Genomic DNA, 21,517 nt, shown 5'->3' with positions numbered 1-21,517 from the left:
CTTTGTGAGTAGTTCTCTCCGCGCTGAAGCAGTCGCGCCCTGCCCTGCGCGAGCAGCATGTGAGCCTTTCACATGTCTCCACTTTTCTATGTCATACGTTGGTGAATGAAGTGCACGCGCTTGTCACCCACCACAACAAGAATCTCGTCTGATTGTCAACCTCAACTTCTCACCAACTTCTGTTCCCACTTCTTGTTGTCAACAACACCATTGACACTGCTCACCCGACATCGCATTTGTCAACATCACCACTGCCAATCGCACATCTTCCAAGCCACATGGGAAACATCGCGACCACCATCACCAAAGGCACCACCGACGAGATGGCACCTACTCTCAAGCGCACTCGCGACAATCGCGATGATCTGGCTCAGCCACCAACCAAGAAGCCTCGTCTCGAGGAAGGCGGCGACAACAACGCGACAGCTTCTGCGCCTCGAGACCCCCAGCGCACGGGCAAAGACCCGGTGCGCATACCGCATCCTCTGCCACCACGGCCACCACAGGCCAGCAAGACTGCCGGTGGCGCGAAGGCGTCTACTACTACAAAGGCGCGCGAGGAGCCAGAGCATGAGTCGAAGACTGGGCCAGCGGCGACATCTGACAAGAAGATGCGCCCCGAGCAACCGGCAATTATCACCGCAACGCCATCTACTGCTGCACCTACATTCGCCCCCTCCGATGAGACCGGCCGCGATTCCAGCGAGTCAACAGCACGCGCTCCCGCCGCCTCGCCATCCCCACCACAACCTCGCCGCAAGACAGGTTTCCTGGACCTCTCGGCCGAGCTGAGGAACAAAATCTACCACCAAAACATGTCGTATCCTGACGAACCCAGCACTCGCACCGATAAGAACACCCCAACCGAGCCTACCATCCTCTCTGTCTGCAAGCAAATCCGCGCGGAGGCCTCGAAGATGTACTGGGACAAGCCTTTCGTCTTCAATGACATGGGTCTCGCTGCCGACTTCCTGAAGAGCATCACGCCAGAGAAGCGTGCACTCATCAAGGACATCCAGGTCGTCGCTCCATCACCGGATCGCGTCGCCGAGCTTACGCTACGTCGCGTCCGTCGAGCACTCATCGCCTGGAATAAAGCTTACGCTAGGAAGGGCCTCAAGGATGGGGTGGCGCGGATCCAGATGCAGATCCACGAATACATGAAGGACGAGAATGGTGTCGATATGACTGATCATGACGGGAATAGAATGATCGGAGACAAGAAAGTGATCTGGTGCTCAGCGAGGCCCCTCGACCTGAGGTCTGACGACCAGAAAGCCAAGGACAAGAAGGCTGCAGATGAGAAGGCTGCTCAGGAGTTGGCCGAGAAGGAGGAAGCCAAGAAGAAGATGACTCCTCAGGCCCAGTTCGACAAGGCTGACAAGGAAAAGGGGGCAGCCGAGCAGAAGAAGTCCAAGTTTGACCCAGCCAGAGCCGAGGACATCGAACTCTTCAAGACGGTAAGAACTCACCGGAACGTGTTCGTGAACGTCCGCAAGACGGCGAAGGATCTCAAGAAAGACGAGGAAGAGAATTGAGGGTGGAGGCCGACTCGTTCCGGGCTATTCACTCACACGATGCGGCCAAACCGGCAGTCGATACCGAGATCCCAGCAGGCTTGCCGATCGAGGACGTCCAAGCGCCGAAACATCTCGAACGTTGCCAAGATCCAGAGACTCGAACGCAGCTCACCGCACCTCCTCAGATCGAGCCCAGAAGCGCTCATACCAAGGCTGAAGAACCCAAAAATGCACATGAAGGACATACTACACCAAGATTGAAAGACGAAGAAATGCGAGCTTTGAGCCGCACGATCATGCGGCGAAATCACCACGCCAAGGCCGCTACTAGCCCCAGAGTTGGCATGGGTTCAGCGTCATTAGCGGTACCTTATGCCGGGAAGCTCTCCTCGCTTGCTGGCATGCGCATGTGCCTCCTCTCCACGCGTATATCAAACGACGTTGCTTCCTTCCATCCTACACCATGCCATTGTCCGCGACCAACATCTCCAGCTCGGACGGCTGCAGATCTCTCACCCCACCGACATTACCACCACTAATACCATGACCAACCTAAACATTCACATGCAACCAAACTGGCTACCTCTCACAGCACTACCGCGATTCTGCTTCAGCTCAGCAAAGCAGCTACCTACGAAACAGCCTGAACCACCACAGCAACCCTCAAAATCCTTCGCCGACCTCCCCGCAGAGCTTCGAAACCAGATATACAACTACACCCTCGTTCGATCCGCCCCAATCGAGCTACCTTATGCATATGAGAAGGCATACTTCCGCGAACCAGCACTACTGGCTGCAAACAGCTGGGTCCGCGCGGAAGCATTACCCATCTTCTACGGCTGCAACATTTTCGAGACCCCCTCCCCACCTTCGGCACATCGCTTCCTAAAACAGCTTGCTCCCGAGAACATTGCTCGAATACGACTTTTCAGGCCAATCGACCTGATCCTACCACTGTCAGTTCACAGGAGATGGTCCGATGCGCTGAGAGGAAACCTGAACCGCTTGGTTGCAGATAGTGGGAAGGGCGCGTTGAGTTCAGACGCGGTCCACGTTCCGATCAGAAATGATGCTGGAGAGGCTTCTTGGTGCAAACTCGATGCGATTGAAGACTTCAAGATTGTGCCTGGGAGCGAAGGCAGGTGGAGCATCGAATGGAGGGAGACATCGTAGGAAGAACCGCCAGGAAGACATCAGATGTGCGCGAGAATGACGGAGAATAGGGAGGTTGGAGAGTGTTGGTGCTGGCCCTCGAGGCACAAGTACCATAATTGCTCTTGGTCGCAGGATACGTTTGGGTGAATTGAGGGGGTTTCTTGGGCGGCGCGGTTGGAGGCGATGACAACACTACTTTGGAGAAGAGCATTGGACGATGATATTGTATCTTGAAGGACAGCGGCTGGGGCATATTGCAGGATGAGGTTGCAAGGGCCCACCTAATTCTCCTCCGTAAGAGGACGAACTCAATACCGATAGCAATGCCATGATCGTGGACTTTGCACTACCTACACCGAGCTCATCATACCATACCTATATTCCACTTCACATCTTTGGCAGCTCCAAGTCAATCACCACCCCAATGGTCACAGACGTAGCGATGTCCTCCACCGATTGCCTACCCTCAAGCAGCATCGTGGCCATCGCCGTGCAAGGCTTGATAGTCTCTCTCTGCTGTAAGTCACACCTTCTACATACTATCCGTACACGGTAATAACGTAACTCCAGCTCTACATCTACCCCATCAAATCCCTTCGCGACATCATGATTCACACCAAGCGCGATCTTGTGGACGACGATGGAACGGTTAAGAAGGCTCGCTGGCCCGGACGATGGTGAAAGCGCGGCTACCTTTGACCTGTGACGTGGTTACTGAGAGCTACTCCTGTCGGCTGTACTCAGTGTGGGAAGCTGACCAGCGCCAGCGGGCTGCGTCCAGGCAGGACAACCAGTGACAGTAGCAAACGATCAAGGTAAAGGTGCGACAATTTGCTGTGCTGGCATTCGATTGCGCTCAAGTTGACGCACTGCACACCCGCACTGTCTACAGTAGGGTGATGCACAGCTCCCGCGTCCTCGTTACCCCTGAGTAAAAGCATGCAGACACGAACGGACGTGGAACGGCTGCGATAGGTCTCATGATATCGGCACGTTGTGAAGGAGTACTCTGGAGGGCAATTGAAGTGAGTCACGCACGTAGTCAATGTGTATGGATTGCATCATGCACTGAGTATCTAGCTACACTTGAGCTCAAACTCATGTCCCAAAAACGCATCATCTCCTTCTCAGACCCAAATTCTCTCTAAGTGTTGGGACAGTTGAAGCCATTGACCGTAGGAAACCAGTACTGTAGGTCAGAGTTGATGGTGTCGGCCCCATTGATGGTGTCAATGAACCAAATGCGAGTGTGTCCGAATCCATCGTTGTGGCAGTGATAGTCGCGAAAGGTCATGTGATGATTATCCAGAGCTTGACCGAGCTTTTCGCATCCACCGAGGTCAAATCGGACAGCGACGTCAATGTAGTAGTTGTTGTAAAGACCATTGTTGACCGCGGTGCACGGTTGAGTATCTGCTGGTATCGGATCGGACGTCTTCGGGATGATAGACGTCTCCTAGTTGTCCGGGCAGTTGAAGCCATTGACCTCAGGCCAGTACTCGTGGAGGAAGTTGTTGATGTTACCGCCTTTGTTGATCGTCATTTCGAAGGTGATACGCGTATTGCCGTAGATGTCCTCGAAACACCTATACTCGTTGAAACCGATCCAAGCAGCGTCCATCGCGGCACCTGCGTCTCTGCATCGGTCCTCGTCAATGGGCCAGCCGATTGAGATGAGATACCAGTTGTAAAAGCCATGGTTGACAGTGTGGCAGGCCTGAGTTTGGGGCTCGAGCGGTCCGTCTGGGTAGTAAGTTTGACGCTTCTCAACCTGCTTCGGGGTCTCGTCACTGATCTGGTCCTTTTTGGCGACGGCTCGCTGCAACACATCGTTGACTGGGATGGGGTGACGTGGGCCACCAAATCGACGCTTCTGAAGTTGCTTCTCCTGCTCGCCGAAATGTAGAACACCGGAGTCAGGGGGCCAACGGAAGGTAGAGGCCCCGCAGTTGAACCCACCGTCGATTGATGGAAAGACATAAGACAGGTCGCTGTTGATGGCTTGAGCCTCAGCATCGCTGTTGGAGGTATTGAAGCTTATTAGAATGCCACCGGACCAATCAGGCTGACATGACCAGTTTGCGTCGGTGCCTTGATCGCGGTGGACATTAAGTCTCTTGAAGAGAGGATCGCAGATTGCTGGGTTCCAGTTGGCACCGATGTTGATGAGGTACCAGCTGAATGCAGCGTCGATTTTCCAAGATCTGCAGGATTGTGTGTTGGGATCAACGGCGTCTTCGGGCACGTCACGGCGGTGCATTTCATGCTTGCCGACAGGTGGGCCACCCTGGTCAACGGGCTGCTGGTGGACAGAGACCTCGCAGTTGAACCCGTTGATTGATGGAAAGAACCAGGATAGGTCGCTGTTTAAGGCTCGAGCCTCAGCGTCGCTGCCAGCGGTGTTGAAGCTTATCAGAATATGACCGGTCCAGTCTGACTGGCATTTCCATTCTGCGTCGACGCCTTGGTCTCGGTGAGCGTTGATTTTCTCGAATAGAGGATCGCAGATCCCCGGGTTCCAGTTAGTACCGATCTGGATAACGTACGAGCTGTAGGCAGCGTTGAGTGGCCAAGACTTGCAGGACTGGGTGTTGGGTTCAATGTCGTCGAGGACCTCGGGGTGGTCACGGAGGTCGTCTGTTTGAGCCAACGGTGCTTGTGCTTCGAGTTCGCGCTTCTGGTTGTTGTCGGCAAGGAGTGCTTGAATGGCACCCGAATCATCCTCGTGCACAACGTAGTAATCATCAGGGCGGCCATGAAGGCACTCCATACCGGCACCGCCAACCATGGGAGGGTCATCGCGGGCACGCTTGTCGCAGTGAGGGTGTGCCTCGTCGATTGGCTTCAGCTCAACGAGGGTGTTGCCATCATCGTCGCCGTCGCATGTGAAGGTGAAAGGACCGAAGCGCTGGTAGTGCAGTAATCTTATCGCTCGCTCGACGAGGGCGGCGCAGAAATCGACATCATACTTCCACTCAATTTCGAAACGCATGCAGGCTGTAGCTGTTGGGTCATTGGACTTGTTGCACTACGAGCAAGATAGTCAGCCATACTTCTCATCCGAAGGCAGCAAATGAACGAAGAGCAGTGAGAGCGCCACAAAGTGGTTGAGTTACTGCTGTGCACAAGGAGGAGTACTTACCGGGATTGCGGCGAAGTTGATATCAGAGTCTGGGTCGATGGCGGACTTGACGACGGGAACGTACTCCTTGTCGAATGGCGCCGCGGACGTGGTGGCGATGAAGATGCTGGTGGCTGCCAGCACCGACAGTAAGATGTTGGTGAAGCCCATCTTGCGGCTGTGTGTGGTGATGTTGTTGAACGAGTGTGCTGTAGCGTGTGCAGGTTTGAGCGAGCGTGATGAGTCTGTTTTTGGTGGAAGAAGATTTTCAGTGGGTGCTTCAAGTTTGATGACTGCCACTGAGCGCACAGAGCACTCGCGTGATCCCTGTCACGCAGCGTTTGCAAGTGAAGCTGCTTCGAGCTTCGGCTCAAGCCGGCTTCACCCCAACGGCTTGACGATAGCTATCAAGTGAAGCACAGTCGCAATGCTTCAGGGGTGTCCTCTCTCGCAGGATCCTCCCTCAGAGGGCCTCATCTCAGCTGACGTGACTCCATTGTAGGATGTCCTGCATTTCGTATTTAGACAGCTATGCCTCTCCTCGCCCAACCGCCAGGGCCGCGCCATGCATAGAACCACAGACCGCACGCGATCCACACGCAGATGGCCATGCCCCAGAATGTGCTCTGATAGCAACGAACTCCGTAGCAGAGCTTATCCTCCACAATATCGGTTCCCTCGATTGCATTCCAGTCTGCCGCCCATTGGTATACCCCTGAATATATGAGGCCCCATACAGTAGCACCAAATGCCGGCACAGTAGCACAAATGCCCCAGTTCGTGCCAAAATTCTCAACGCCCCAGATCACGCTGACAATGATCGGAGTAAGACTGAATGCAGCGCCGTAGCCCGCACCGATGAATGCCGAGACAAGCCAAAACCGTTCGCCGTGCTGCTGTATAAAGCCTGAAGCCAGGAAGATCTGGCCGATGGACATCAAAATGCAAAATCCTATCAAGAATGTGACACGAGAAATCTCAATGCCTCGTTTCGGCTGCTCTGGCTGCAGGGACGCCATACTGTTGGCAAGTGAAGTTGGACCTCGACGATGCTGACCAGCCGCGGATGTTGGGGCAACGAGGTCGGTAAGCGTTCCAGTCAAGATACGCGCGACCGTACTCATGATCGCTACGATGGAGACATGCGTGGCTGCTGTCGTGCGTTCCACCCCTTCTGGTACAGAGACGGGAGGATATAGGGTGCCGATGATGGTACCAAGATTGTTGATGAAGGCCTCACCAGGACCGGTGACGAAGAAGAAGCCAGCAGCGAGAAACCACATCGTCTTGTCGTTCAGAAAACGGCAGGTTTCTGCGTTCAGCAACCAGGTTTTCATGCGCTGTTCCTCATCCCGCTTCGCTTTTCGTTCGTCGGTCTTGCGGCGAATCTCACCAATTTCTTCGTCGTCGAGGGTACCGTAGCCCACCTCGTCCTGTCGTGCTCGCACTGCGCGGTGGAAGAACTGGCTGTCGTCCAAAAAGCCAGACTGCTCCAGCTCCTCTACGGCGTCCTCAATCAATTCCTCCTCGCCCACAATCCGCAGTGTGAAGAAGCCGATGATGCCAGTGGCGAGCAGGAACAAGCCCAGGAAAAGAAAGAAGCGATGCACGTCCACATCACCTTTACTGCCATCCGGATTCTTCTCGTACAACAGCTGGCTTCCGACTTGAGACTGCCACATTCCACTGAGTCCAAAGCATGCGATTGGCAGTGCAAGTGCTAGCCCCTTGTACTTTCCCCGACCAAAGTTCTTCGCGCAAGTCGTGACCGCCGAAAGATACATGAAAGAAGTGGCGTTTCCAATGAACACGAAAGCCACAACCATGACCCAGTACGGCCAGCCTTCGCCGCCGAGCTCGGGTGGAGGGCCACTCTTGTAGGCGAGAGCTGCGAGAAGGTACCCAAGGCCGAATGCGCAGCCTGACAAGAGGGAAGGTAGTCCAGGGCCGAACCGATCGCACATCATGCCCCAAAGCGGCACTGGAAGGTACATGGCGAGCTCCGCTGTTATCGAGATGCCATTGACCTGCAGTTGGCTGTAGCGTAGGTTCCTTTGAAAGAGCGGAGCATAGAGTGAGTATGCTGTTATGGACCCTGCTCCAAGTGTGTTGACCAATGCCCATGCAAAGCTTCCATATCTTGCAATCTCTCTCTGCAACCTCTCGCGATCGTTCTCCACCACGTCCTCGGCGACATCCTCAAAGAACGATCCTGCATAGCTTCTGTCCTCACTCTGTGTGCTGCTCTCCCCGTTCGCATGGCCATCATCGGCAAGTAATGGGCGCCCGCCAGGGTGGTAGTCAAGCTTATCGATCGGAGCATCACTGTTCTCGCGAACGCGGCTGGTAGGTCTAGATGGCATACTGTTTCTACTTCTTCTCGATGTCGACTGTCAGGAATCGCGTGGCTCTTCTGAGAGCTCGGTATTGCGTGGTCTCGTTGACAGCAGTCTCGCCCAAGGTCCGGTCAATGTTGCGCTTTGATCAGTCCATGGTAAGGTGAATTGCTGAAGTTCCAGCTACGCACTCTACGCAGCTCCGAGCACAAGCATCTCCGTCGCTCAGTATAAGAATGCTGTTCTAGCGATGCTGAGGTGAAGCCTGACTCCAGCTCAGGAACCGAGAATGCGGCGTCGGATCGGCAGTCGCGTGCTGTCAATGACGTTTGAGGCAAGCGCGTGCCCGCGGACCAGGATCACACGGCCAAGAATATCTCACCTGTGAACTCTATTCCACATACACGTGCGCACTCGCTCGATCACACCACTCGAGGAATGATGGAACGTGATGTCTTCAAGTGACGTTCAGGACCGAGTCGATCAGCTACTCACCAAGGCGGAGAAGTCCGCCCGCGATGGTGGCCTTCAGCAGGCCTTCCAAGCCCTCAAAGAAGCCTCACATCTGGATGCAGAAAACGCAAAAGTGAAAAATGCCTTATTAGCACTGCAGAAACAAGAGGACACTGGGGATGCCTCTCATCTCGTGCGCAGCTATCTCGGCAGCGGACCTGATCTGGATGGCGAGAAAGCAGTCTCAGCGTTGAGACAAAAGCAGTTGCCCGAGGACGAAGCCAATTTTCTACTCGACCTTTTGTTACAAACGACGGCGAAAAGGGACTTGCTTGATTCGCTGACTGGCGCTCTGCTATTGAAGAACGTTGCAGCGAGGAAGAAGATTGCTGGGGACTTCCGGAACATCGGTCTGAACACGCTGTTTGATCAGTTCTACGAACGTGGCGAAGAGAGCTTCAAAGCATTCTCGAACATCCCACTCGACGAAGCGCCTTGGGCCGACAAAGATGTGCAGAAAGCCGCACAAGTCGACTTGTTCCGGCTTTGTGTGGCCAAGATCATCGATACCGATGTCGATTATCCAGACCGACTGATGCAGGCCATCGCTCGGCAGCTGGCTGTCGCTCCAGATAATTTGAGCAGCGCAGTCGATGGTGATGTGCTGGAGGTGATCATGGATTGCCTCGACATACGGCTAGAGTCTCAGTTGCGAGGTCAGGCTATGCTAGCGACTTCTAAGATTCTGGAGACGCTGAAGGACACAGGCGAGACACTCTTCGCGCAGTATCTGGCGGACAAAGTTGCAAGACAGACAAACGATGAGTTGATAGTCGCTTTTTCCGCCGCTTCTGCAGTGTTTCCTATGATACCCTCGATCGCAGCTAAGCTGTTCATGACCGATGGCTTCGTGCAACAGCTTGTACCTAATCTTGAGAGGAACTCTGAAGCTGCGTCGCAGGGGCAGAGGTAAGTTCTTTCTGACTCCCTCACTCCACTTGCTACTATTCCAAGCTGGTATAGAGACTTGACTGATTGGAAGCAGAAAGAGCAAGACTCTCGAGCAAGCCGCTCTTGAATTGCTCAGCGCAGCCTGCGTTGACAAGTCTTGCCGTGAAGCAATCGACAGGTACTGCTCGCCTTGGCTTCACGACTTGTCCGAAGAACGCAACGGCACACATCAAGCTCTTGCTGCCCTCGTACTTGCAAAAGTGAACGCCGAGTCGCAAGACAGCATTACTGAAAAGCTTGCCGACCTGGTCTTGGTTGGAGGTGATGGCGACCAAGCCGTCGAAGGGTTGGCATACACATCGTTGCAGCCGAAGATCAAAGAAGACATCGCTTCGAATCAACAATTGCTCAAGCGACTCGTTGATGCGCTGAACGAACGTCCAAGTGCTGCTTTCGGCTGCCTGACGATCTTCACGAACTTGACAGCTTATCGGCCTGTACAAACCACCGAGCAGAAGAAGATGGCGCAGCTAAAGGCCTATGCTGCATCACAGAAGCCCACGCCGGATAATCCGCTGGATAACGACTCGTACGTGACGGGTCGGGCGAAGAAGCTGCTTGACGCCGATGTTGTGCCTGCCCTTGTGGCATGCTGCAAACAAACAAGCTCTCCCACCAACATCGCCATGGTCGTCAGAATCCTACTTGCACTCTCCAAAGAGCAGAAATACCGAGCGAAGATGGCACAGCAGGGCGCCGCAAGGTTGCTCCTTCAAATTCGCGAACGTGTTGCAAAGACCGACAAGTCAACGGCAGAGGCTTCCACTATCGAGCGCAACGCCTCGCACGCACTGGCGCGGCTACTCATCTCGGTCAACCCAGCACATGTTTTCTCTGCAACATTATCAGTCTCAACCGCCGTGAGTGCTCTTATACCACTTCTATCATACGATACAGAAAGCGAGCAGAGAGACCTTCTACCAACCTTTGAAAGTCTGCTAGCTCTCACGAATCTAGCTTCAATGGAAGACAACGCGGCTCGAAACGTCCAGATCCGCAACGCTTGGGACAAGCTGGAAGATCTGCTCTTCTCCTCCAACACCCTTGTTCAACGTGCTAGCGTTGAGCTAGTGTGTAATCTCATGGCATCACCGTCCGGTGTAGCAAAGTTCGCCGATGGCTCGAAGGAAGCGAAGAGACGGATGCAGATTCTGCTAGCACTTGGGGATGTCGAGGACTTGGCTACAAGACGTGCTGCTGGAGGCGCACTGGCGATGCTCACAGAGTGGGATTCCGCAGTCACCGCTGTTCTGGAGAAGGAGAGAGGGGTCAGTGTCGTGATTGGGATGTGTGAGGATGATAGCGATGAGATGAGGCATCGGGGGTTTGCTATCCTCCTGAACGTGCTGAACGCACCGAAAGACGTTGGGGAAAGGCGATTGAAGGCGGTCAAGGACGCTGATGGCGTAGAAGTCTTGAAGGAGGCGCTTCGCAAGTCGAAGAGTCAAGAGGTGCTGGGCCTTGGGGTGGAAGTGTTAAAAAAGCTGCAGTAGCTGCATACTGTCCATGGAACTCCATCTCCAAACATATCAATTCACACTTCAGGCCAACTTCCCCGGCACAAATGGATGCCCCGCCGTCAACCCACCACACACAGCCCAAGCCTGCCCGTTAATATAACTACTCTCATCACTCCCCAAAAACAACGCCACCCTCGCAATCTCATCCGCAATCCCACCCCTCATCAACGGATTCAACTGCCCAATCTTATTCTCCGTGCCCCTCTCCCTGGCCATCTCATACATCGGCGCCGTCATCCCCGTCTCAATAATCCCCGGGCAAATCGCGTTACACCTAATCCCCGTCCCGCTCAACTGATAACATGTCGTCTGCACAATACTCACCACCGCCGCCTTGGAGGCAGAGTAGTCTGTCGCGCCAGCGTTGGAGCGTAGGCCAGCGGAGGAGGCGGTCCCGATGATGGAGCCGGATGGGTACGGTTTGGAGGGGGAGGTGACGAGCATACCGCGAGCTCCGTGCTTGACTGCGAGGAAGACGGAAAGGGCGTTGATCCGCATCGTGGTCATGAAGTCTTTTGCAGAAGAGTCCAGGACGGATTTGGGCAGGACGCTGATTCCAGCATTGGCGAAGAAGATGTCAAGGCGGCCATACTTTTCCAACGCATCATTCACAATCCCCTCGACATCTTTCTCCTCGCCGGCGTCGACTTTCTTGGTGTGAATCTCGGTCCCAGGGTAGAGCTTGTTGATTTCCCGTTTGTGGGTTTCCAGGTGGTCGGTGTTCAGGTCACAGATGAAGATGGCTTTGGCTTCGTTATTGGCGTAGTGGTGGGCTGTGGCGCGGCCTATGCCGAGGGGCGAGTTGGCTCCTGTTATGATGATGACTTTGCCTTTTACGCGTGGTCCTTTGGAGTCTCCGGCTATGGTTGGGATGGTGGGGATGTCTTCGAATGTGCCTGTGCTGCGTGGACGGTTGATGAGTTGCTCGCTGAGGGCTTGCACTCGTTTCTTCGCGGCGGATGTCATGGCTAGATCACAGCTTTTCTATGGCCAGTAGCAAAGGTTGGACTGATGATTTGATGGTCTTTTTTGATGATCCGACGATGATGATACAGAACAGGTTCTACAGAGCTTACCTTTGTGTTGCTGGGGATCCATGGATGTCGTCCAACCCGAGGGAAAAGCCATCACCTCGGCTCGCGACTGCATCCCAGCCACGAAGTCCACTTTCTCTCCCGCGATTTTGCTGACACCGACAAACTTCAGTCGGCCGACGACATGAGCTACATCCAGACGGCTTGTCGGTACATTGCAAGGTGAAGCGGTAGGTACGGGAAGAACCTGATGACGGCGAAACAATGTTCCTTCCGTCAATGCATCCTGTTTCTTGACCATGGATGACGAGGCAAGGGACGCCACTGCACATCTGGTGCCGTCTTGCAACAGGCACATGTAGATGTTTCAATTTTGGTCTCTTCCAATGGCTATGCAAAAGGATGAAAGCTCTCAGGAAAGTACGCGACCGCATTGGCCACCATGATACTCAGGATGTCGATGCCGCAAGGCAGGATCAACTGGAAAAGCCTTTCTTCCTAGGCAGCAAGGACAGCCTCCACATTGATGGCGAAAACGACGAAGAGCGATCGAAGCTCGAGGCTTTGAAGAGCAAAGCCAGCTCTATCAGACGTGCAGTCGTTCACCCTCGTCAGACTCTCAAGGAACGACCCCAGAAGACGCTTGCCAACCAGTTTATTCTTACTGAGCGACCATGGCTGGAGGACGAGCAGAAGGCCGATCAGAAGCTGGAGGAGGCATACGACGCACTGCATATTGCCCAGGAGAGCTGTCGGCAGCAGCCCAGAAACGCTGTCCTACTCGCCAGTATTCGCGAGGCTGAACGTCGTATCAGTCACCTGGAAGAGAAGAGGGAGGAGATCGAAGTGGCGTGGCACATGTCGCGCTATGTTCATCGAGCTCGTGTTGTCCGCCATGCAATGTCAATGCCATCGAAGCAAGCCCCTGAGTTTCGGCGACTCGATGACAAGGGTCAGAATGAGCGCTTTCTGTCGATCAAATGGATCGGGCACGTAAGTAGAGTGAACGTGTGGAACTTGACCAAGATATTATGCTAATCAAGTCCCAGTTGGTGCTTTACGGCTTCCAGAACACTGCCAACACTTACATCGACCCTACGAACAATCTACCTTATAGTCGACAGGAGCTGATCCGCAACATTGAACGTCTCCTGGTCACATCTCAAGGCTTCCAGTATTGGTGGAATCGCGTCCGATACGTGTATCGATGGGAAGACCCTTGGCTGACTACCAAGTGGTTCCTGCTCTTTCTCGTGCTGCTTAAGACTGGCTACTTTGTGACCTTTTATGTAAGTCGGTGTGCTCGCCAGCAGGCACAATTTTGCTTATGTTCCTTAGTACTCCTATCTCCTCTACTCATACATTTCGAACATCGATGGCAAACACACACGGCGCTGGCTGTTCGACTCGTCGAAGCGAGCGGACCAGACGCATGGCCGCGCAGTCATGCTATCTGAGCTGATCCTTCGCCATGGCCAGGACGCATGGTTTGAACCAGTCATGGAAGAGATAGGGCCGTGGCTGCAAGAGCAATTCCTGGATCTGGCCCAATTCCTGGAGATGGCAAACAACTATTACATGTGGCGTAATCGATCTGCCGGCATGTACACATGCTTCGGATACGTATGTCTGGCGCTGGTCTGTGCGATCCCGAGCATCGAGTTCTCTATCAAGGTGTTCTGGCTGTCCTGTGGTCTTTTCTTCTTCATGGCAAGGCCTATTGCTAGCTTGTATCCGAGGTTCCGCCATACTGTGGACCCGATCAGGTGGCTGTATTGGAACCACCCTACACAGTCCGAGTTCTGCTTCCTTTGGCTGCGCAGTCATGCGTCTGATATGCGAGCACGGCGCCCACGTCCGGAGTACGACGACCACCTGATATCGGGGGATGATCCTGATTCGGAGGACGTATTCCACGAGTGTACTGGCGAAGAACGCACCGGGACGAACATCCATCGATATCCTGATGAAGGCACCCAGGATACAGCAATGATGTCTTGGCCAGCGCACTGCAAAGAACGTCGTGGGCGGCTCGAGGTGACCCAGCAGAGATTGCGCTTCGTTACTCGTGGGGGTGTGGACAGCGATACGATCTGGTCGCGACCTCTAGACGAGCTCCTGGAACTACAAAAGCTTTCGCTGCCGCTCACCGATCTGCCAACCCCAGGACCATCACTAACCAAGTTCTCCAAGTCTTCAGCAGCATTAATTGTGCTGTGGATGAAGCCGGAGAGGCCACTCGCCGTGGACACCACAGAAGAAGTCTTCAACAATGACAGCGTGCGTGATGAGATTGTAATGTACGGTATGCATGAGCAGGCTCGGGACGAAGCTTTCAATGCAATTATCGGACTCAGTGCTGTGACTTGGCAAGAGTTGCAGCCTGAAGTGCGACATAAGATGAATGAAACGTTCTTCAGATGATAGCATATTCTACAATGCCAGTGATCCCGCCAGTACTCGAAGTCTTAACGATCACATCACAGCGACCTTCGGTACTCGCGCGGAAGCTCGCGCCTTCTGCAATAGTCAGTTGCTGGCACTACTCCTCAGGTGATCAGAACGCTCGACAGAGGCTTTGAGCCAGTCGTTAAGTATTGCCGCTGCGTTTCCAGCGTGCGCTACTGTTCCATGGACCTGTTCTCAGTCTCCAACAACCAGCAGCGCTTCCGCATGAACCGAGTTTCGCATTGACTGTCACGATATGTAGCAGCCAATCGATTTACTCACCGCAGCTACAACACAACGACCGGCGTCTGCAGACTCGCCCGCACTTGCGGAGAATGCCCAACATGCACCCCGACCAAAATTGCACCGACAATGTCCGGAGAGCGGCAGAGGCAAAGACATTGGAGGCAGGCCGACTCGCACGAATGTCGAAGCGAGCAGGCCGCAGAATACATCCTCCTGCTACAGCTTGCAGCTGTGCAGATCCCCGACAGGCAGATCTCAAAGCACCGCCTCTTCAAAGCACTCGCATTCTTTCAATAGTCTTGACTCCGCGGCGCGACCACTGTCCCTCGTCGTACGCGTGTGCATTAATGTCATGCGGATTGCAGAACCTTTCAATAGTCGGATGCCTGGAGTCTTATTAACACGGGCTCGATGAAAAAGGTTTGGCCACCGCGTGTGATTCGCGTCCGCTTCGAGCCCCTCCGACTGCTTTGCTGTGGCAGCCACAAAATCTGCTGTGCCTCTGGTCGCGTGCCGCCAGACCCGGCCTGGCAGCTCCTCTGCATATTGATAGAAACATTCCAAGCAGATCACGGTAGACGCTGTGGCAGTCCAGAATCCTGCTTGTTTTGCCAATACCAACAGGAAATAAAGAATGTTTGTGCTCTGGCCGGGAAGCGAGGTCTAGAGCGCTGTCCGAGACGGAGGGTCCAATATTCAACCAGTGGCCAAGATGCAGTTCTATTTTCGCCCAAGCTTTGCTTCCCTGCACGTCGAGCGCCTCAACGTCGTGACAGACGTTTCACGTTACCAAGTCTCGGGAGATGTCAAGAGAGTGTGGCAGCCTCACAACCAATGTACAATCTCGCAAGGCACAGCAGTTCCTCTCAGCGGTGACACAAAGCCAATGTGAGATGATTGCGTCCCGTCGTTAAGCAGGGCTCGGCGCTGCGGTTCCGACTTTTGTCACGTGGGTTCGTGGCTCAGAGAGAGCAGCATGGGTTTGCGATCGTCATATCCTTCGCCAGAGCTGCATCTCGACGCGGCATCTTGCGAGTCCCTGCACACCAGCTTGCCAATTGGAGGTTGGTCGTCAACAGCTGCCTTTCATCGGGATCAGCGAGTGCAGCGTCATCCTGCGCAGGCATTCGCCTACTACTACTAGTCTTCTGCGGCATGGCGCGTTTTGCCTCCGTCAACGTGCATCCAAACCGCTGGTGTACTACCAGAAAAGGTTTGGAGGCGGCAGTTTGGATCTGGTCACCTGCAGGGGCTCGAGACGCATCTTCTGCGGCGCAAGACCCTTTGAGACCCTCGCGACCACGACTTGGAGGGGTCCTGTTTGGGTCACATTAGTATATTGTCCTCGCTCGCCTCGGCCCTCTCGTGTTATTACTGCTGTACGAACGATCGACTGGCACACTGACAACATTGATCTACAACGCACCACTGACACCTTCTACTGATCAACGACTACTCACACCAACATGACTTCCTCAAAGTTCGTCGAAATTCTCGACACCTCGAACGCTCCGTATTCGCAAGCCAACGTCAGTCTGGACGATGTTCTTGCAGAGACTCGCAGACGATCACAGTCGGAGACAAGTCTGAACAGCTCGGGAGCAAGCGACAGGTCTACTTCGCCCACATCGCCATCGCCATCGCCATCAAGCTCCTTCTACGGCCAACAGCCAGCTCAGCCAGTGAAGACAAGACTACGAGGCTTCTCGATCAGGAAGAACAAGCCATGACCAGCCCGGAGTCTGTTGAGGAGCAGAACTTGACCATTTGACGACGTGCGCACAATCGCAATAATACAACAATAATGTCTACGACGAACTACACGAGCCTTCGACGGCTTTCGACTGGCCACGTCGACCTATGATACCCCTTCTCGAAGCGTTTTCGGCGAATTTTCAAGAACACGAGAGCTACGAAGCACATTGAGACTCAGTCCGCCCACGAGCATGAGCGCTACGACCACCAAAGCAAGACTGCAGCGACCAAATCTCATCCTCGCCTGGAAAATTGTTGCGCCCTGCAGCATAACCTCCAAGGACCTTCCCGTCCTCAAGCACACCCAGCGCCACCTTCCACCTCGGCTGGCATCACTCAGCACATCAGATGACTTGCAGACCAGCACAGCATGGCTTACGAATGACCATCGGAAATGGACAAGTGGTATGGAAGCTCTTGGCAGTAGGTCGCACCGACGACGGGCCTGTGTCTAGGTTGGAGTAGCAGCATGTGAGACGACGTCACCAGGTGACTGGGATAGATTCAATCGAGATACGTTATAGCTCCAAGCTGTGGGTGATGATCAGGCATACGCCTGGTTGTGAAGTGGAATAATATTTTCATCACGCGACTAGCAGTCTTTTCTCATCTCATTTCGTCGAGCCGAGTAGTCATATCACACACTGAACCGTAGGGTACATCTCATCCAACTGAGATGGTCCACCAGCATTTCCGCGATATTCGTCCTCTGCGGACAAGTCCATGAACACGAGGCAAGAGCTCCAAGCTGACGAGCGTACGAACCAGCTCCACCTTGCCAACACCGCAAGCCGGAGTACTACCTACTCCAAAGGTTCTTCTGCGGTGCCATCAGACCGCCTTGAGTACCTTTGATGCTCGACGCTCACACGATCGCAACAACTACTTCAACATCAACTTACCGAAACGAGAGCTGTTGCGCGAAAATGCCAATCGACGTAGCTCTAACTTCCACTCGGTTCTTCTTGCCGACACAGAAAAGATTGTAGCTCTAGACGACCACGGACCCTTGTACACAAAAGATATCGGCATGCCGGGATCCGAAAGCAACATGCACTGCACATGTGTCGATGCGGCTCAGGGCGGATATGACATCGTTGTGCTTGTGAAGATATAACTAATGAAGCAGGTGCAGTGACGATAGTTAGAGGTGTTCGCAGCTCGCATACGTGTACGCAACATGAGCAACGAAAGCCGCGCGTTCGTAGGTCTAAACTTACGAATGCTACCACGTTATCTCCAGCATACCAAGTCTTCCAAATGCAGGTGCTGTTTCCTCACATTCCTGTCACACGTCATCCGACAGTGACGTGATGAAAGGGTCCCTCTGTGTATCAGTCTTTCCGCCAATGCTTACCACCAAGATGCTGACACGATCGAAGGACAAGGTGCATCGTGTCCTAAAACAGAGAATAACTTGGATGGAAGGACGATGGAAGGTCCTCCCATTCCATGCAGGGTTCGCTGTTCGAAACCGTGACAGCTGTCAAGGCAGCATCGTTTCGTGTGTGAGAACCCTTGAACGATCACAGAGGTATCCCTGAGCTTCAGACTCTCCATCACCATATCACTTCCCCCTAACAGCATCATAAACACTCTCCACCCCCTCGACCGCCTCCAACAGCAACCCCACCGGCCTCGCGAACTCCTCCCACTCTCTATACGTCATCTCCTGCGGCTCGAGTCTATGCACAGGACTCACAGGTCGACCACAGTACCGCTTCAACAATAGACTCCAGCCCTGGACCTGCTCGTCATAAGCCACCGTCGCAAAACTCCCTTCATCCTCAGGGAGCGGTAGCACTTTGACATTCTCCCACCAGAGCCCAAGCACGGGGTCGAACATGTCCTCGCTGACGAAAGGCTGTTCGTAGTGATTCCATAGGAAGCGGATGTCTGGGCCGATGAGGTCGTCGGGAGGGATGCCGCCGGCTGTGAAGTCGTGGCGGAGGAGTTTTGAGGGGCATGGGGTGGGGAGGTCGAGGAGGCGGCGGTTGGGAGAGGGGAGCACGATTTCGCCTCTATGATGTGCTCGGCGGACACGTTTCATCGCTATCTCATTATCGCCATCGGTAGATTTCTCTCTGTTGCTTATTCGATGCGCACGGCGAGTCCGTAACGTTGATTTCTCTCGCTCGCCGTCGGTGGGGTGGCTACCGTTGCCTGTCCGAAGCGCACGGCGGATCCGTTTGGTGACTTTTGTATCCTCGTCGTCGCTGGAATTGCTGCTGTCACTAAAGTGACTTCCTCTTTTCCTCTTGATGCCAATGCTCGGACTTATGACACCGTTAAATCCTGTCGAAGAAGCGAAGCTGTTGCCCTTCGGTGTGCGAGATGGGGATGTTCTGAGGTTGTATGGCGTTGATTGGGCGCGGCGCATAGTCATGACCTGCGTGATAGTGTGCATCCTCGTGGGTATGAATGACCAGTGAGCTGTGGATTGAGCTGCAGCTCTTTCGAATGTCACCACGACATGGTTTGAGGTCCAAGCCGTGCGTTTCTTTGACAAACAGTGACAAGAATGCATGTCTGGGACAAAGCAGCCATGAGACCGCACGATCTCGAACAGTGGCATGTTGAAGCATTGTGCGGAGAACAAAGGATCTCTTCAACATCGACCGAACCCAGCCCGATACATACCTTTGGAAAGATTGGCGGGCATCATTCAGGGTGTTGCAGGTCTACCTAAACATCGTTGGTATCATGCAGGCAACTGGAGGGACCAAATGCTGCTGATGGGTATTTAGGGTAAGGCAATCCAGATGGATATTGTGTGTGATGCCGCATATAGCGCAGCACAAGACTCTCCGGCGAGCTCAGAACACATTTTTAGGAGATTGACATTCTGCAGAAGATCGGTGGATGGTATTCAACTGGTCAGTCGCTCATTGCTCTATGAAGCGTCCCAATCACATCACATCGTCGCTACTCGTGCCTTTCACGTAAGCTGAGCGAGGCAGTCTCTTGAGATGCCTGGAAGATACCTCAGTCCGTTTCCTTCTCGACAGCAGGAGCTACGCCGTTCGAAGCATGTTCCTCTGTCTTCGAAGCTGCCAATTTCTTGCGCAAGGTAGCAACACCTTCAACATGGCTAGTCTGCGGGAAGAAGTCGAAGCCTCTCAACGTCTCAATCTCGTACAGTCCTTCCAGACCTTCTTTGCCACCCGAGCCCGGTAACCCACTCACAAGCCAGCCTACGTCGCGCGCCTGGGTGTGCACATTACAGCTCACGTAGCAGACTCTAGCAGGTCCGTATTCCAGTAGCTGCCGTATGAAGCCTTCGTCGCAGCCCTTGCGCGGAGGATCAATGACTACGACAGTCTCAGCTGGTGGGAACTTCTTCGTATCGACGGAAGCGAAGAGTGCATTTGCGTCCGCAGCGATGAAGTGTGTGCCGTCCTCTGGAAGGCTGTTGAGTTTGGCGTTTTTGCTGGCGAAGTCGATGGACTGTGCTGAGATGTCGATGCCGATGCTGTTGTGGAACATCTTTGACAGGGTGATGGTGAAGAAGCCGGAACCACAATAGGCATCGATCATGTTCTTGATCTGCGGTTTGCCGTCGGGATTCTCATTGGCTGCAGGATCGAGGATGTGGTCGCGAATGTACTGTGTCACGACTGGAAGAATCGAGTTGTTGTTCTGGAAGAAGGCACCAGCTGGGTTGTCAAGGCGGTAGTCGTCCACATACTCGGTCGAAGTCTGCTTGTGGTCGGTAATGCAGGTCTTGCGATGCACGTAGCTGCCACGATCCTCAAGCACTTCATCCTTCGGCTCAGTGTCCTTGTCCTCTTCAACCATGCCTGCTTGTTTCTCCAGTCGCTCTGTGTTTTCTCGCAGGAGTAATGTAGCACCCTTCTGATATTGGTCGATGTTCCCGGCGACTCTCTTTCGCTCCCGCTTCATGCCCAGGCGCACAGTATCTGTACCGATCGGACAGTCCTCGATGTCCATCGTTTTCCTTGTGCCCTTCTTCATGAACCCAATTGGCGGCACTTCTGGCCATGTGACTTGTTTCCCGTGCCTTTTGTCTCTGCGACCACCAGGTGGACCATCGAAATGAGGCGTGAGCTTGGTTCGGTAGCCATAATGCAGCGGTGATCCGATCGTGTCGCCAATTTTGGGTACTGCCGATGCTGGCAGCTTGGAGAAGTTGCGATATGCTTTCTCGACAATGGTTCTCTTGTGCGCGAGCTGGTCGTCGTAGGACATGTGCTGGAACTGGCAGCCTGAGCATTGTGTAAAGTAAGGACATTTCGGATCCTGCGTTCGTAGCTTTCCTGGTTGAACGACTTTGACAAAGTCTGCGAGAGAGTAGGATTCATCGTCAAAGTGCTTGTAGACTCTTGCAGTGACAAGATCGCCAGGAGCAGAAAAGGGGACAACGTATACTTGGCCATCTTTCTCTGCGAGACCATCTCCTGTGGAAGACAGTTCGTTGATGGTGACATCTATCTCGGCGTGCATCTCGGGCAAGATCTTGGCCTGCTCTTCCTCTGCCGCAGCATCATGGCTGCTGATTTTGACATTCTTCAGCAAACTTCTGATATCTGCCAGTAGCACTTCTTCGTTCGAGCCCTCTGCAAGCGTCGATGTCTTCTGCTTCTTGCTCTTTTTGAAGTGCCTTTTGCCCTCGTTGAAAGGTCGCTTCTGTGCCATTGTGGGTAAGAATGTCGGTCGCGCGAGTGTTGTTGGCCTCGCAGTCACAATGCGACGCAAAGTGAACATTGATGTCGAGTAGAATGTGCTTGTGAGAGCTCGAGAAATGTTCCGCGAGACTAATGTACTGCTATTCATTGGTTCTGAGCCTGCGTAACGCTAGCGTAAGATCCCTGGCAGCACCTCCAACCTGCTTCCGCCCTCCATGTCGTGACTCTCTTCTGCTTCCTCCACTTTGACTATGAGAAGACTCGATCCTCTT

General features: G+C 53.8%; 10 protein-coding genes across 10 annotated transcripts; 5 read left to right on the top strand and 5 right to left on the bottom strand.

Moving 5' to 3' along the window:
* Positions 1–278: 278 nt before the first annotated feature.
* On the top strand, positions 279–1,538 carry CLAFUR5_11076 (uncharacterized protein; the record flags this gene model as incomplete). The annotated part of the gene is made up of 1 exon (XM_047910224.1): positions 279–1,538. The coding sequence occupies one exon, from the start codon at positions 279–281 to the stop codon at positions 1,536–1,538; it is 1,260 nt and encodes a 419-aa protein (XP_047765726.1).
* Positions 1,539–2,063: 525 nt separating this feature from the next.
* CLAFUR5_11075 (uncharacterized protein) lies at positions 2,064–2,693 on the top strand (the record flags this gene model as incomplete). Its single annotated transcript, XM_047910223.1, has 1 exon — positions 2,064–2,693. The coding sequence occupies one exon, from the start codon at positions 2,064–2,066 to the stop codon at positions 2,691–2,693; it is 630 nt and encodes a 209-aa protein (XP_047765723.1).
* Positions 2,694–4,131: 1,438 nt separating this feature from the next.
* On the bottom strand, positions 4,132–5,967 carry CLAFUR5_11074 (uncharacterized protein; the record flags this gene model as incomplete). Its single annotated transcript, XM_047910222.1, has 2 exons — positions 4,132–5,703; positions 5,818–5,967. The coding sequence occupies 2 exons, from the start codon at positions 5,965–5,967 to the stop codon at positions 4,132–4,134; spliced, it is 1,722 nt and encodes a 573-aa protein (XP_047765724.1).
* A 350-nt stretch (positions 5,968–6,317) lies between these two features.
* On the bottom strand, positions 6,318–8,159 carry CLAFUR5_11073 (putative transporter mch1; the record flags this gene model as incomplete). The annotated part of the gene is made up of 1 exon (XM_047910221.1): positions 6,318–8,159. The coding sequence occupies one exon, from the start codon at positions 8,157–8,159 to the stop codon at positions 6,318–6,320; it is 1,842 nt and encodes a 613-aa protein (XP_047765721.1).
* A 424-nt stretch (positions 8,160–8,583) lies between these two features.
* Positions 8,584–11,089, top strand: CLAFUR5_11072 (Ring assembly protein 3; the record flags this gene model as incomplete). Its single annotated transcript, XM_047910220.1, has 2 exons — positions 8,584–9,554; positions 9,631–11,089. 2 exons carry the CDS (start codon positions 8,584–8,586, stop codon positions 11,087–11,089), a joined length of 2,430 nt encoding a protein of 809 aa, XP_047765722.1.
* A 48-nt stretch (positions 11,090–11,137) lies between these two features.
* Positions 11,138–12,082, bottom strand: CLAFUR5_11071 (3-oxoacyl-[acyl-carrier-protein] reductase FabG; the record flags this gene model as incomplete). Its single annotated transcript, XM_047910219.1, has 1 exon — positions 11,138–12,082. One exon carries the CDS (start codon positions 12,080–12,082, stop codon positions 11,138–11,140), a length of 945 nt encoding a protein of 314 aa, XP_047765719.1.
* A 371-nt stretch (positions 12,083–12,453) lies between these two features.
* On the top strand, positions 12,454–14,574 carry CLAFUR5_11070 (uncharacterized protein; the record flags this gene model as incomplete). Its single annotated transcript, XM_047910218.1, has 3 exons — positions 12,454–13,143; positions 13,200–13,439; positions 13,489–14,574. The coding sequence occupies 3 exons, from the start codon at positions 12,454–12,456 to the stop codon at positions 14,572–14,574; spliced, it is 2,016 nt and encodes a 671-aa protein (XP_047765720.1).
* A 1,736-nt stretch (positions 14,575–16,310) lies between these two features.
* CLAFUR5_11069 (uncharacterized protein) lies at positions 16,311–16,574 on the top strand (the record flags this gene model as incomplete). The annotated part of the gene is made up of 1 exon (XM_047910217.1): positions 16,311–16,574. One exon carries the CDS (start codon positions 16,311–16,313, stop codon positions 16,572–16,574), a length of 264 nt encoding a protein of 87 aa, XP_047765258.1.
* A 1,592-nt stretch (positions 16,575–18,166) lies between these two features.
* On the bottom strand, positions 18,167–19,006 carry CLAFUR5_11068 (uncharacterized protein; the record flags this gene model as incomplete). The annotated part of the gene is made up of 1 exon (XM_047910216.1): positions 18,167–19,006. The coding sequence occupies one exon, from the start codon at positions 19,004–19,006 to the stop codon at positions 18,167–18,169; it is 840 nt and encodes a 279-aa protein (XP_047765257.1).
* A 578-nt stretch (positions 19,007–19,584) lies between these two features.
* On the bottom strand, positions 19,585–21,324 carry CLAFUR5_11067 (tRNA (uracil(54)-C(5))-methyltransferase; the record flags this gene model as incomplete). The annotated part of the gene is made up of 1 exon (XM_047910215.1): positions 19,585–21,324. One exon carries the CDS (start codon positions 21,322–21,324, stop codon positions 19,585–19,587), a length of 1,740 nt encoding a protein of 579 aa, XP_047765264.1.
* Between the last annotated feature and the right edge of the window lie 193 nt (positions 21,325–21,517).

The sequence above is a fragment of the Fulvia fulva genome, chromosome 8 (assembly GCF_020509005.1).
Source record: "Fulvia fulva chromosome 8, complete sequence".
Lineage (NCBI taxonomy): Eukaryota > Fungi > Ascomycota > Dothideomycetes > Mycosphaerellales > Mycosphaerellaceae > Fulvia > Fulvia fulva.
The sequence above is the reverse complement of the archived record's forward strand: the minus strand, read 5'-3'. Positions and strand labels throughout refer to the sequence as shown.